Source organism: Temnothorax nylanderi, unplaced genomic scaffold (genome assembly GCF_030848795.1).
Source record: "Temnothorax nylanderi isolate EJ_2023f unplaced genomic scaffold, tnyl_v1.0 TNYL_tig0007_pilon, whole genome shotgun sequence".
In the NCBI taxonomy this organism is placed as follows: Eukaryota; Metazoa; Arthropoda; class Insecta; order Hymenoptera; family Formicidae; genus Temnothorax; species Temnothorax nylanderi.
This window is the reverse complement of record NW_027249069.1, coordinates 2,042,811-2,057,528: the sequence shown is the minus strand read 5'-3', so window position 1 is coordinate 2,057,528 and position 14,718 is coordinate 2,042,811. Positions and strand designations below refer to the sequence as shown.

Below are 14,718 nucleotides of genomic sequence, written 5' to 3'. Positions count from 1 at the left end.
TACTGCCACTCCGGATTCTGACGGGAGCGTCGGTCGGGAGCTTAACTTCAACGCTGGATCTGCCGTGTGGAGTGTGATTATTAACAATATTAACTTTCATCGGCGCATGCTGACACTGAATCTGTTTCGCTTGGAGTGAACGTACGAAGACAATGGCGTTTAAAATTGCCTTTGACCCAGCGCTTCCTTCGCGAGGTAAAATTCATGCGATCAACGCGCGGTTCGGAATCTGAACGTCGGTTTCATCATTTTTTTAGCTTCCCCTGGGGCCTACTTCTCGAAAAATATCCCATACGACATGTTATGAATATCACACTTTGCAACCAGTAGCACACTTGCGAAGTGTGATTTTCTAGTGACATTGATAAAATATCGTATGCGATATTTTTCGAGAATGAGGCCTCGCGGAACGTTCTACGAAGAGCGTTCTCTTTCTGGAACAGAGGGGAGACAAATAATTGTTGAGGCAAATGTTCCCCTCTTTTTTTAAATAGATTTCCAGGTTTTTTAAAAGTTTTCATAATTTATACTTACCTGCTTTCTGTATTCTTGCCGCGTTTATCGACATTTCTCACGTTTGTTGCGTCATGTCACGTCGAGTCGTGTAGCAATTATTCCAGATGTTTTTTCACGTGCGATGAATAATGACGCTTTCGATAATAAATAATACCATGCAAGTAGCGCGTCACGTGTCGTAACCTATTAAGTGTGACGTGAAAAATACAATTAGGACAAGTACCGATGTGCTATATAACCCCAGGGAGGAGTTGAAGGCACCTATTATCCCTCATCCGAGGGAAACTCACAAAAAAAAAAAAACGTGAAAAATACACGAGTTTACTGAGGAACAATTAGTGAAACTCGTTCGATAATTTCATCATACTTGGTCAGCTTGTAACCCACATGCTGCATAATGCAAGACTGTCCGTTTTTTAAAACTTTTATATATTACTTAGGAAATGTCGAAACTAGATGTCAAACAGACTTTGCTTGTAAAACTAGTTGAATTGAGAATTGCGTCATAATTTCTAATTTTTTAACAATTATCTAGATATCGATATTCTAGAAAATTTATCATAAAGTTTAATTTAGCATAAAATGTACTAGTATTTTATTTTATATAAAATAATGTAATAACGTCAAATTTAATTACGGAATAATGCAATGTAATAGTGTAATAATTATATCGTTTTAAATTATAGGTTTCATGCTGTTGTTTGAGTATCTTTTCTATTAAACAAATTAGTTGTAGACATAGATACTAGGTTTCGTCTGTGAATTAATATCGATGATAAAGATGTAAAAATATCTTGGTTTTGTTGGTCACTTATCTGAATGTTAAATTTTGTACCGATGTGCTGGTAGTGGCCGTAATTGAATCTGAAAATAAGAAAGATATAACAATATCGTGGGACAAAACTTGGAATAAGGATTTATATTCTACTAAATTACATGACTTAATTAGTATTATTATTATTAGGTGATATCTGTCCTCATGTAAGAAGTGTAAGAACTATGCTCACCCATTGGATCTCCTGTCGCGATACCATCATATCGGAAAATAAAAAGGATGATCTGTTGAACTATACGAAACTATACGGAGCAGAAATGGGCAAAGTAAAGTCACGCAGTACAATGAGAAGTAGATTTAGTTTGATTTTTCAACTTGTAACTTCTAAAAAATTTTTCACTTATCTTTTGCAGGTAGTGTTAAGATTCTCAACGGAATCAAGTGGCTACCTGCACATTGGTCATGCCAGAGCAGTTTTCTTACATCAGTATTATGCCAAGGCATGGCAAGGACAGCTCATCATGCGATTTGACGACACAAATCCAGCGAAGGAGACCGTAGAATTTGAGGACGCTATATTGGAAGATTTAAGATTACTGCAAATTAAGCCTGATCGTTTTACGCATACCTCGGATTACTTTGAGATATTACAAGACTATTGTACTACATTAATTAAGAAGGTAAAGGCATACGTGGATGGCACCCCGCCGAATCTTATAAAAGAACAACGCGATCAAAGATTGAAATCTACATATCGAGATAAATGTAAATAATTATGTTGAGAAGAAACGTCATATTAATTTTCTATCTCGATTTATTGTAATAATAATATTCCACCTTTACAGCCGTTGACGATAATCTGGCATTGTGGGAAGAAATGAAACGCGGTACCGAGGAGGGTCAAAAGTACTGTGTCAGAGCGAAGATCGATTATCAGTTGGGAAACAGATGCATGCGCGATCCAACAATTTACCGTTGCAAGCCAGAATCTCATCCACGTACTGGAAACAAATACAAGTATTAATATTTTTAAATATTTTCGCAAGACCTATTTATATATTATTAATCTAACAATAGCTTGAAAGGTTTAGTTATAATTGAAAAAAAATTTTTAATATTGGATTACTTTGTTGATGTTAATATATTTTTAAATATTTTCGCAAGACCTATTTATATATTATTAATCTAACAATAGCTTGAAAGGTTTAGTTATAATTGAAAAAAAATTTTTAATATTGGATTACTTTGTTGATGTTAATAAACTAGTTATTTTATGTACTATTCGTATTATAATATATAAATTTGGTTAACAATACTGTTTTATATCAGTATTAATACGAGCTACGGTACAGCCTAAAAATTACAATTTAATTATAGAATTATTGCTTTTACTTGTTTATATTAGGGTGTATCCTACATATGATTTTGCCTGTCCAATTGTCGACGCTATTGAGAATGTTACTCACACTCTATGTATAGTGGAGGATACGGATCAATCTTATGAGACTATTCACACTCTGGATGCATTGAATTTCTTCCGATCATTGATTACAGCGGAGCATCATGATAGAGATGAACTATTTTTTTGGATAAGCGTGACTTTGAAATTGCGTTACCCGTACATTCCCGAACACGTATTTTCACAGTTAAACATGACTCATACGGTTTTATCTAAACGAAAGTTAACCTGGTTCGTAAATGAAGGTCTAGTCGATGGCTGGGACGATCCACGCTTTCCGACAGTGAGAGGCATTCTGAGACGAGGAATGGAAGTCGAGGTTCTAAAACAATTTATCTTCGCACATCATAGTTCCAGAACGGTGTTCTTCATAGAATGGGATGAAATATGGGCTTTTAACAAGGAAATCATCGACCCAGTCGCGGTCAGGTAATAAAAATATTAAAAATGTAATTAAGAGTATGATGGATTAGTAGTATGTTGATATTTTTTCAAAATATCTATAATTTTAGGTATACCGCATTGGATTACAATAAAATGATATCGGTGAATGTAGTAGATGCTATGGAAGAGTGGCTGAGTGTGCAAAATCATCCTAAAGATGCATCTAAAGGTACCAAACGAGTGCGAGTGGGCCCTAAAATATTGATAGAAAAGGAGGATGCTGAGAGATTAATCGAAGGACAGAATGCAACCTTTATCAACTGGGGTAATTTGATGATACTAAAGATAAATAAGCAGGCTGGCAACATAGTAGATGTGGAAGCACGACTAAATTTGGAGGACAAAAATTACAAAAACACCTTGAAGATCACATGGCTGGCTGAGTCGTTACCCACATCTGATCCAAATGCGGAAAAGTCAAATCCGATAAAATGCTGTGCTGTTTACTTTGATCACATTTTGAGCGTGCCGATTTTGGGTGAAGACGACGATTTTAAAAACTTCGTTACCAAGGATACAAGAGTAAAGAATTTTACTTACAACCAAGTAAACTGGCAATTAGTGTGTGTATCGTTAATTGTATATAAAAATTCTTATTTTAGAAAGAGGTTCAAATGCTGGGTGAAGTGGAACTCAAACGCGTGAAGAAGGGAGAGATAATTCAACTGCAGAGGAAGGGATTTTTTATTTGTGACGTTCCGTATGCCACCATTAGTTCTTATTCATCACGGGAACAGCCTATTATATTGTTCCGTATACCTGATGGACATACAATAACACCTTATATGACGCCTGCACTGTCGCGTAAGCAACAGGTAAAATCAGTATACCTTTATCTTTCAATTAATATCTTATTATTTATAAAGAATCAATAAGTAAAAGAGAAAATTTTTAGAGAGATAAAATGCAATGCCGGCAATGCGCCAAAAACAGGGGAGTGAATGTATGAAGCTTCGCTTGACTCCATGGCGCTGGGAGTAACGTGCTTGCCCACGTGATCAAAAACTAACCTAGTTTATTTTGATAGATACTTGACACTCGTCAAACTTATGTTAACATTTTTTTATCAGTATAATTCTGCAAAAATGCCTAAACATATGATATTTTTAACTATAAATAGAGGATGTCACTAGGTGACAAATTAAATAAAAATTTAAAGCAAAATTTGTTAGTTATTTCTTAATCATCTGTTTCAACCATTAACCGCGGAAAAACTGTTTTCAATCTCTTTCAATACATAGATATTTAAAAATCATTCCGACTAACATCAACTCAAAATGTACAGAATGTAATCTACTTTTTTAAACAAAAAAATTTGTTTTAAATTGATATTTTGATCATTTATAAATGCATTTTTCTGAAGCAATGATAAGCAATATATAAGTGCATAAAAATATTTCTTATATACAGAAGGAAATTTTACCGTAAGCTTTGTAGCTTAATGTTAATTTCATACTTGGGTTCTCCGCAGAAAGGTGACAATAATGAATTCTTTTTATTGAGCTCGAGTTTGAATTCATTTCTCTTTCCACGATGAAGGTGAAGAATTTTGGTTCATTTCGTCAATTGGCTGATTTAAAATAGAAATATCTGATTGGCTGGTCCTTTTATCATATCGATCAAGATTCCTGGTTTCTCACTGCAGGTGAATTATAACAGAATAATGTAAATTTTATCTTTACACTTCAAGACACATTAAAATCAATTTTTTGCACACACATCGTAACTCTTATTATGATAATCTTACAATTATGCTATTTTAATTAATAGCTAACAAAAAAATGCTTTTTATGATGCATGGAAAAAAATTCCTCGTTTCTGTTATCATAATCCACTATGACTAAGAGATCAGGGACCCCGAATGTAATTCTATAATTAATGCTGTTTGTCGTAACCGGAGTATGACTCGGCGGCGCTGAGTGGACGAGTCTTCCGGCGAGGGAAATTATTCCAATTTTTTTTTTACGTAATTTTATATTCATAAAAAGAAAGCGAGAGAGAGAGATCAAAAGAAATAAATAAAAATTAAGTAAAAATGGACAATATTGGAGTGGATAACGAATATTGAGTGAAAATAAATATAACAAACAGACTTATTTATTTTCACTCAGACGGAGCCCAGTTTACTCCGCACAAGAGCCTATCTTGCACGGAGAGGCGCAGTTTTTCGGAAAAAAAACTTTCTATGTTACATGGCTCTAGTGGACTCGAACCTGGTTCCTCAGATTACGAGTCTGGCGCTCTACCACTAGACCACACTGCCGCCCTTATTTACATTATTAAATATGTGCATATATTTATGAACAAGAGTTTACACATGCATTTAAAAAAATTATAACCTTATTAGAGATTTAAAAAAACAGCAAGTCTATAATTATAACTTTAAATGACAAACTCCATATTACATACAAAAATCTCAGTAAAATTTATGGGTGTAGTTCCGAATGACCCCTGCTCCCGATCGACTTAAAACTTTACAGATAAGTTGTTTTCGATGTGAAAAATGAATTCCGCGTGGTCCCAACTTCGGGAAATAAAAAAAAAAATTTTTTTTAAATAATAACATTTATCGACTAAAATCGATTCTATATGATATATATGTTACTGTAAAAGTGATAAATTTGCTATAATTTATCACATTTATCACCGTATGTTGAAAATTATGCATAATAACCGGTAATTATGTATAATTATCGAATCTATCACTTTTACAGTAACATACCAAATTACCGCCTCGAGGCGGGCCTAGGTCAGGTTGGGTTAGATGACGCGCTTTACAAAGTGTTCAACTCGTTAAAGCCAACGTCCCAAGCGGGCCTAAGTCAGGATACCGCCTCGAGGCGGGCCTAGGTCAGGATACCGCCTCGAAGCGGGCCTAGGTCGGGTTGGGTTAGATGACGCGCTTTACAAAGTGTTCAACTTGTTAAAGCCAACGTCCCAAGCGGGCCTAGGTCGGGTTGGGTTAGATGACGCGCTTTACAAAGTGTTCAACTTGTTAAAGCCAAGGTCCCAAGCAGGCCTAGGCAGGATACCGCCTCGAGGCGGGCCTAGGTCGGGTTGGGTTAGATGACGCGCTTTACAAAGTGTTCAACTCGTTAAAGCCAACGTCCCAAGCGGGCCTTGGGTCAGGATTGGTTTATAGAATCGATTTTAGTCGATAAATGTTATTATTAAAAAAAAAATTTTTTTTATTTCCCGAAGTTGGGACCACGCGGAATTCATTTTTCACATCGAAAACAACTTATCTGTAAAGTTTTAAGTCGATCGGGAGCAGGGGTCATTCGGAACTATATCCAAATTTATTAAACATTACATATATATGAACCTTTTACGGATGCGTTAGTAACTACGTCCAAAAAGTGTATAAAACTGCGCCTTCTTCTTGCATTGATGGTGAATACATTTTAACTCGTTCAATTTTGGCTGCTTAAATGGTATACACAGACTCTTGGCGCCCATAGTTACTGTTCCGTCCTTGTTCAAGCTGTAATTAGTCACATTGAGTAAAAAAGAAAGCTGCTATTCAGTACCGTTCTTGTGTATTCATACCTTTTCATTTCTCAAGACTAAATTAAAGAAAGTTTAGATATATTTTTAACAAATTTAATTTACATTTAGATTTTCAAATTATTAATGTAAAAAAAAACAATTTGTAATATGTAAATACTATTAATAAATAATATGTAACATAGTGATTCAATAAAAAATAATTAAAAGGTACAAGATGAAAAATTATTAAACAAATTACTTATTTTCACGTTTCTTTCTTTCATTGCTGAGTTAGAGAACATTTTAATCAGTGCTCTTTTGTTCTTTTTTTTTAACAAGTTTATTCCAAAATTTAATTATATAATTTGAAAAAATCGATTCATACTTTCTTAAAAAAAGGTATGTACATAGAAGTCGAAAAATATAATTTTAAAGAAAAGTGCTTCAAAGATTTTAATATTATATATCGTCACAACCCTATAATATCTTTTGTAATAATTAATCCTTTTTCTATTTATTTCGAATAAAAACTATAAATAGAGGATGTCACTAGGTGACAAATTAAATAAAAATTTAAAGCAAGATTTGTTAGTTATTTCTTAATCATCTGTTTCAACCATTAAAACCGCGAAAAAACTGTGTTCAATCTCTTTCAATACATAGATATTTAAAAAGCATTCCTACTAACATCAACTCAAAATGTATAGAATGTAATCTACTTTTTTAAAGAAAAAAATTTGTTTTAAATTGATATTTTGGTCATTTATAAATGCATTTTTCTGAAGTAATGATAAGCAATATATAAGTGCATAAAAATATTTTTCATATACAGAAGGAAATTTTACCGTGCGCTTTGTTGCTTAATGTTATCTTCACACTCCGGTTCTCCGCAGAAAGGTGATAATAATAAATTCTTTTTATCGAGCTCGAGTTTGAATTCGTTCCAGTTTTCTACCTGTTTAATATGCTCGTCTAAATTGTGCCTCGCTCTATAAACAAATAAATGAAATTACGTGACATCAACCATATGTTATCATGAATGTTATCGATTAAAAAATTTTGGAGTAATGTTTACCTTCGTAACAAGCTGTCTTGCACTTTTTTCAGCATACAAGTTACCGATAAAATTAACTCATCTTTTTTGACAACTTCTCGCTCAAAGTTATCTCTTCGTACTAGTGTTACTTCATTCCTTTCCATATCTCTTGGACCGAATTCGATTCTTATCGGTACGCCTTTCAGCTCCCAGTGGTTGAACTTCCATCCAGGTGTTCGATTAAGTCCAAAATCATACCGCACTCTAAATTTATTCATTTTTAGTTGATTGACCAGACAGGCGCATTCATTTCGAAGTTCCTTTTTCTTTGACGCAGACATGCTTGCGACTATACCGCAGGGAATCACAATGACTTGTATTGGTGCTACATTTGGGGGTAATACCAAACCTCGATCATCTCCGTGTACCTAAATAAATAAGTATTCATTATAAAATACATAGCTTATGCAGCATGCCATGTGTCATCTATATATAATGATAATAATTGTAGTAACCATTATCATGACTCCAATCGTTCGTGTAGTTAAACCCCATGAATTTTGATAGACGAACGTTTTTTCTCCTTTCGCGATACCTTCTACTTTGATATCAAACATTTTCGAAAAGTTTTGTCCTAGATGATGGCTCGTCGCTCCCTGTATCGCGCGACCGTTAGTTGAAATAAACGCCTCGACAGTAGTGGTATAATCGCCACCCGCGAACTTCTCCTTTTCAGTCTTACGACCCTTGATGACGGGCACCGCTAACAACTCCTCATAGACTCTAGCGTATATATCTAAAATGATTGATACTTCCTTCTCCGCTTCCTCCTTTGTAGCAAACGCGGTATGACCCTCCTGCCACAAAAATTCTCTGGTGCGGAGAAACGGTTTGGGATCTTTAAATTCCCATCTCTGCAAACAAAAATAAGATAACTGAAACGGAGCGGTATTAAAGTAGAGTAAAGAAAAAAGACTGATAATACTTACCACAACGTTGTTCCATTGATTGAGCTTAAGAGGTAACTCGGTGTCAGTCCTCAGCCATTTGGCATAAGCCGGGTACATAACAGTCTCCGAGGTGGGCCGTATAGCTACGGGCTCCGCCATATCGTCTTCGCCGGATTTTGTTACCCACGCGACTTCCGGCGCAAAGTCCGTTATATGCGCCTTCTCTTTTTCTAATGCGCCACGAGTAACGAACAGCGGAAAATAGCATGGTTCAACATCGAGCGCCGTTATCTCTTTGTCGATGTACTCCTTTATCATGTTCCAGATCAAGAAACTCCACGGACGAAGAATGTAGCATCCCGACACGTCGTAATATTCAATCATTCCGCTCTTCGTAATAACTTGCGAATACCAATCAAAAAAATTCTCTTCCTTCTTCGCCTCCAGTCCTAATCTCGTCCCAGTTTTGCTTGTATCTGCATCCTGACTATCCACGTTTTTCGCAACTTCTTTCTCCGACATCTTTCCAGGCTTGGGAGAATTTTGCTTTTCCTTTTTCAACGCTGCCTCGGAATTCGCAGGCTTCCAATCCTGACCAGTCGTATTTTTATAGTCACTTTTCAGGCTTAAGAGAACCTTCACTTCTCGATCAATAACGCTCTTGTCGGCTTTCGAGTTTTTTAGATTTCGCACTTTGTCGCCCTGCTTCTTTATTTCTTCGGATATCTTCTTCGCTTTTGAAATTTCTTTGTTCTCTGGCTTTATCTGACTTTCAATACTAGCAACTTTGGTGTCAGCTGGTTTCCAATCCTGACCAGTCTCATATTTATAATCACTTTTCAAATTTAAGAGAACCTTCAGTTCTTGATCAATCGAGCTTTGTAGCTTTCGTACTTTGTCGTCTTGCTTCTTTATCTCTTCGGATATCTTGTCTGCTTTTGAAATTTCTTTGTTCTCTGGCTTTGTCTTACTTTCAATACTAGCAACTTTAGTGTCAGCTGGTTTCCAATCCTGACCAGTCGCATTTTTATAATCACTTTTCAAATTTAAGAGAACCTTCACTTCTTGATCAATAACGCTCTTGTCAGCTTTCGAGCTTTTTAGATTTCGCACTTTGTCGCCTTGCTTCTTTATTTCTTCGGATATCTTGTCTGCTTTTGAAATTTCTCTGTTCTCTGGCTTTGTATTACTTTCAATACTAGCAACTTTAGTGTCAGCTGGTTTCCAATCCTGACCAGTCGCATTTTTATAATCACTTTTCAAATTTAAGAGAACCTTCACTTCTTGATCAATAACGCTCTTGTCAGCTTTCGAGCTTTTTAGATTTCGCACTTTATCGCCTTGCTTCTTTATTTCTTCGGATATCTTGTCTGCTTTTGAAATTTCTCTGTTCTCTGGCTTTGTCTTACTTTCAATACTAGCAACTTTAGTGTCAGCTGGTTTCCAATCCTGACCAGTCGCATTTTTATAATCACTTTTCAAATTTAAGAGAACCTTCACTTCTTGATCAATAACGCTCTTGTCAGCTTTCGAGCTTTTTAGATTTCGCACTTTGTCGCCTTGCTTCTTTATTTCTTCAGATATCTTGTCTGCTTTTGAAATTTCTTTGTTCTCTGGCTTTGTATTACTTTCTTCTATTTTTTCTAAAGGATTTCTGTATACGATCATTTCATCTTGATTGTTGACGCATTGCATTTTATCTTCCTAAAAATTTTCTCTTTTACTTATTGATTCTTTTAAAAATTATAAATAATACTTTGCTGTAGCAAAATAATACTTTACTTTTTGTCATTTAATGTACAAATTATTAATTTATAAATAATAAGATATTAATTGAAAGATAAAGGTATACTGATTTTACCTGTTGATTACGTGACACTGCTGGCGTCATATAAGGTGTTGTTGTATGTCCATCAGGTATATGGAACAATATAATAGGTTGTTCCCGTGACGAATAAGAACTAATGGTGGCATACGGAACGTCACAAATAAAAAATCCCTTCCTCTGCAGTTGAATTATCTCTCCCTTCTTCACGCGTTTAAGTTCCACTTCACCCAGCATTTGAACCTCTTTCTAAAATAAGAATTTTTATATACAATTAACGATACACATAGTAATTGCCAGTTTACTTGTTTGTAAGTAAAATTCTTTACTCTTGTATCCTTGGTAACAAAGTTTTTAAAATCGTCGTCTTTACCCAAAATCGGCACGCTCAATATGTGATCAAAGTAAACAGCATAGCATTTTATTGGATTTGACTTTTCCGCATTTGGATCAGATCTGGGTAACGACTCAGCCAGCCATGTGATCTTCAAGGTGTTTTTGTAATTTTTGTCCTCCAGATTTAGTCGTGCTTCCACATCTACTATATTGCCAGCCTGTTTATTTATTTTTAGTATCATTAAATTACCCCAATTGATAAAGGTTGCATTCTGTCCTTCGATTAATCTTTCAGCATCCTCCTTTTCTATCAATATTTTAGGGCCCACTCGCACTCGTTTGGTACCTTTAGATGAATCTTTAGGATGATTTTGCACACTCAACCACTCTTCTTTAGCATCTACTACATTCACCGGTATCATTTCATTGTAATCCAATGAGGTATACCTAAAATTATAGACATTTTTAAAAAATATCGACATACTACTAATCCATCAAACTTTTAATTACATTTTTATTACCTGACCGCGACTGGGTCGATGACTTTCTTGTTAAAAGCCCATATTTTATCCCACTCCATGAAGACCACCGATCTGGAACTACCTAGTGCGATGATAAATTGTTTCAGACCCTCGACTGTCATTCCTCGTCTCAGAATGCCTCTCACTGTCGGAAAGCGTGGATCGTCCCAGCCATCGACTAGGCCTTCATTTACGAACCAGGTTAACTTTCGTTTAGACAAAACCGTATGCGTCATGTTTAACCGTGAATATTCCCAAATGTAAGGGCGACGCAATCCCAAAGTCTCGATTATCCAATAAAATTGAGCATCTCTATCATGATACTCCGTTGTACGTAGAGTGTGAGTAACGTTCTCAATAGCGTCGACAATTGGACAGGCAAAATCATATGTAGGATACACCCTAATGTAACCAAGTAAAAGCAATAATTCTATAATAAAATTGTAATTTTTAGGCTGTACCGTAGCTCGTATTAATACTGATATTAAACAGGATTGTTAACCAAATTTATATATTATATTACAAATAGTACATAAAATAACTAGTTTATTAACATCAACAAAGTAATCCAATATTAAAAATTTTTTAAAATTATAACTAAACCTTTCAAGCTATTGTAGATTAATAATATATAAATAGGTCTTGCTAAAATATTAAAAAATATTAATACTTGTATTTGTTTCCAGTACGTGGATGAGATTCTGGCTTGCAACGGTAAATTGTTGGATCGCGCATGCATCCGTTTGTTGACTGATAATCGATCTTTGCCCTGACACAGTACTTTTGACCCTCCCCGGTACCGCGTTTCATTTCTTCCCACAATGCCAGATTATCGTCAACGGCTGTAAAGGCGGAATATTATTATTACAATAAATCGAGATAGAAAATTAATATGACGTTTCTTCTCAAAATAATTATTTACAGTTATCTCGATATGTAGATTTCAATCTTTGATCGCGTTGTTCTTTCATAAGATTCGCCGGGGTGCCATCCACGTATGCCTTTCCATTCTTAATTAATGTAGTACAATAGTCTTGTAATATCTCAAAGTAATCCGAGGTATGCGTAAAACGATCAGGCTTAATTTGCAGTAATCTTAAATCTTCCAATATAGCGTCCTCAAATTCTACGGTCTCCTTCGCTGGATTTGTGTCGTCAAATCGCATGATGAGCTGTCCTTGAAAAGCCTCGGCATAATACTGATTTAAGAGAGCTGCTTTGGCATGACCAATGTGCAGGTAGCCACTTGCTTCCGGTGGGAATCTTACCACTACCTGCAGAAGTGAAAAATTTTTTAGAAGTTACAAGAGTTGAAAAATCAAACTAAATCTACTTCTCATTGTACTGCGTGACTTTACTTTGCCCATTTCTGCTCCGGGTAGATCGATAAACTTGCCCTCCTGTTTCCTCGTTTTTGTCTGCTTGGGGGCAGATTTTTCCTTCGGTTTCGAAGATGAAGGGCAGTTCTTTGCAATCATAGATATCGCGTTGCTGACAACAGGAAGCGATTGCATATGCTTGTACCATCTAGTGACGTTACAATAATCACTTTCATGCAATTTTATATATTCTTGATTATGTAAAACGGAAAACACATGAATATCGGCCAATGTTAATCTATTGCCGACCAGCCATGTCCGTACTAGTAACACATCATTCAGATAGTTCAACAGATCATTCTTTTCTTTATTTTGCGATACCATGGCACAGGAGATCCAATGGTCGACTTCAGTTCTTTTATGAGGACAGGTATCACCTAATAATAATAATACAAAATAAGTCATGTAATTCAGTAGAATATATCTTGATTGGATTTGACATATTTGACTTTTTATTGGAAAAAAAACAAACTATATTTAATATTAACAATTTAGACGCGCAAATTTTTCTCTAGTTGAGCAATTACACAAACACATTTGCAGATTATATACCATAAAGTGCAGGATTTATGGTCCTTGCCAAGTACCGGCTGATCTCGTTATTATGTTCGCCCAATACTTCCTCATTTTTGTCGTACAAGCAAACATTCGAATCCTTATTCCAAGTTTTGTCCCACGATATTGTTATATCTTCCTTATTTTCAGATTTGATTACTTCGGCCACCACCAGCACATCTGTACAAAATTTAACATTCAGATAAGTGACAAACAAAACCAGCATATTTTTATATCTTTATCATCGATATTAATTCACAGACGATACCTAGTATCTATGTGTCTACAACGGTAACTAATTTGCTACTTTAATAGAAAAGATACTCAAACAACAGCATGAAACCTATAATTTAAAACGATAATTATTACACTATTACATTGCTTTATTCCAAATTGAATTTTACGTCATTACATTATTTCACATAGAATAAAATACTATTACATTTTATGCTAAATTTAACTTTATGATAAATTTTCTAGAATATCGATATCAAGATAATTGTTAAAAAATTAGAAATTATGACGCAATTCTCAATTCAACTAGTTTTACAGCAAAGTCCGTTTGACATCTAGTTTCGATATTTCGTAAGTAATGTATAAAAGTTTTTAAAAAACGGACAGTCTTGCATTATGCAGCATGTGGGTTACAAGCTGACCAAGTATGATGAAATTATCGAACGAGTTTCACTAATTGTTCCTCAGTAAACTCGTGTATTTTCCACGTCGCGCTAATATGTAACGACACGTGACGCGCTACTTGCATGGTATCATTATCGAAAGCGTCTTGATTCATCGCACGTGAAAAAACATCTGGAATAATTGCTACACGACTCGACGTGACATGACGCAACAAACGTGAGAAATGTCGATAAACGCGGCAAGAATACAGAAAGTAGGTTAAGTATAAATTATGAAAACTGTTAAAAAACCTGAAAATCTATTTTAAAAAAAGGGGGAATATTCGCCTCAACAATTATTTGTCTCCTCTCTGTTCCAGAAAGAGAACGCTCTTCGCAGAACGTTCCGCGAGGCCTCATTCTCGAAAAATATGACATACGATATTTTATCAATGTCACTAGTTATGAATGTCACTACTTATGAATCACACTTTGCAAGTGTGCTATTGGTTGCAAAGTGTGATATTCATAACATATCGTATTGGATATTTTTCGAGAATTAGGCCCCAGGGAAAGCTAAAAAATGATGAAACGGACGTTCAGATTCCAAGCCATTGATCTCATGGATTTTACCTAGCGAAGGACGCGCTGGGTCAAGGGCAATTTTAAGCGCCATTGTCTTCGCACGTTCACTCCAAGCGAAACAGATTCAGTGTCAGCATGCGCCGATGAAAGTTAATATTGTTAATAATCACACTCCACACGGCAGATTCAGCGTTGAGGTTAAGCTCTCGCCAGAATCCAGAGTAGCTCGTG

The 14,718-nt window shown here is 35.3% G+C and overlaps 2 protein-coding genes across 6 annotated transcripts; one reads left to right on the top strand and one right to left on the bottom strand.

Moving 5' to 3' along the window:
- The first annotated feature begins 52 nt into the window (after positions 1-52).
- Positions 53-4,229, top strand: LOC139781764 (bifunctional glutamate/proline--tRNA ligase-like). Its single transcript, XM_071720645.1, has 8 exons — positions 53-195; positions 1,481-1,617; positions 1,705-2,056; positions 2,137-2,308; positions 2,697-3,179; positions 3,263-3,716; positions 3,797-4,009; positions 4,090-4,229. Exons 1-8 carry the CDS (start codon positions 153-155, stop codon positions 4,141-4,143), a joined length of 1,908 nt encoding a protein of 635 aa, XP_071576746.1. The 5' UTR covers positions 53-152; the 3' UTR covers positions 4,144-4,229.
- On the bottom strand, positions 2,088-14,678 carry Gluprors (Glutamyl-prolyl-tRNA synthetase). 5 transcript variants are annotated; one of them, XR_011720613.1, is made up of 15 exons: positions 14,536-14,678; positions 13,283-13,465; positions 12,710-13,107; positions 12,274-12,625; positions 12,022-12,193; positions 11,352-11,753; positions 10,824-11,277; positions 10,531-10,743; positions 8,709-10,373; positions 8,235-8,633; positions 7,759-8,147; positions 7,529-7,672; positions 6,520-6,678; positions 4,651-4,833; positions 2,088-2,292 (listed from the first exon to the last, which is right to left on the bottom strand). XR_011720613.1 is itself a non-coding variant. In XM_071720525.1 (14 exons), the coding sequence occupies exons 1-13, from the start codon at positions 14,576-14,578 to the stop codon at positions 6,534-6,536; spliced, it is 4,959 nt and encodes a 1,652-aa protein (XP_071576626.1). In that variant the 5' UTR covers positions 14,579-14,678; the 3' UTR covers positions 2,088-2,292; positions 6,520-6,533. The 5 variants fall into 5 exon arrangements, 4 of the variants coding, with proteins under 4 accessions (XP_071576626.1, XP_071576621.1, XP_071576612.1 ...); XM_071720525.1 differs by lacking the exon at positions 4,651-4,833; XM_071720520.1 differs by lacking the exon at positions 2,088-2,292 and having other exon boundaries at positions 3,861-4,833.
- Positions 14,679-14,718: the final 40 nt, after the last annotated feature.

Bases quoted from the DNA above. Each gene is read 5' to 3' on its own strand.
- LOC139781764 (XM_071720645.1), top strand. From the start codon at position 153: ATGGCGTTTAAAATTGCCTTTGACCCAGCGCTTCCTTCGCGAG. The intron at 1,618-1,704 runs GTAAAGTCACGC...TATCTTTTGCAG, and splicing joins ACGGAGCAGAAATGGGCAAA to GTAGTGTTAAGATTCTCAAC. The intron at 3,180-3,262 runs GTAATAAAAATA...CTATAATTTTAG, and splicing joins ATCGACCCAGTCGCGGTCAG to GTATACCGCATTGGATTACA.
- Gluprors (XM_071720525.1), bottom strand. From the start codon at position 14,578: ATGGCGCTTAAAATTGCCCTTGACCCAGCGCGTCCTTCGCTAG. The intron at 11,754-12,021 runs GTATTAATATTT...TGGTTACATTAG, and splicing joins CGTACTGGAAACAAATACAA to GGTGTATCCTACATATGATT. The intron at 10,744-10,823 runs GTAAAGAATTTT...TTCTTATTTTAG, and splicing joins TTGTTACCAAGGATACAAGA to AAAGAGGTTCAAATGCTGGG.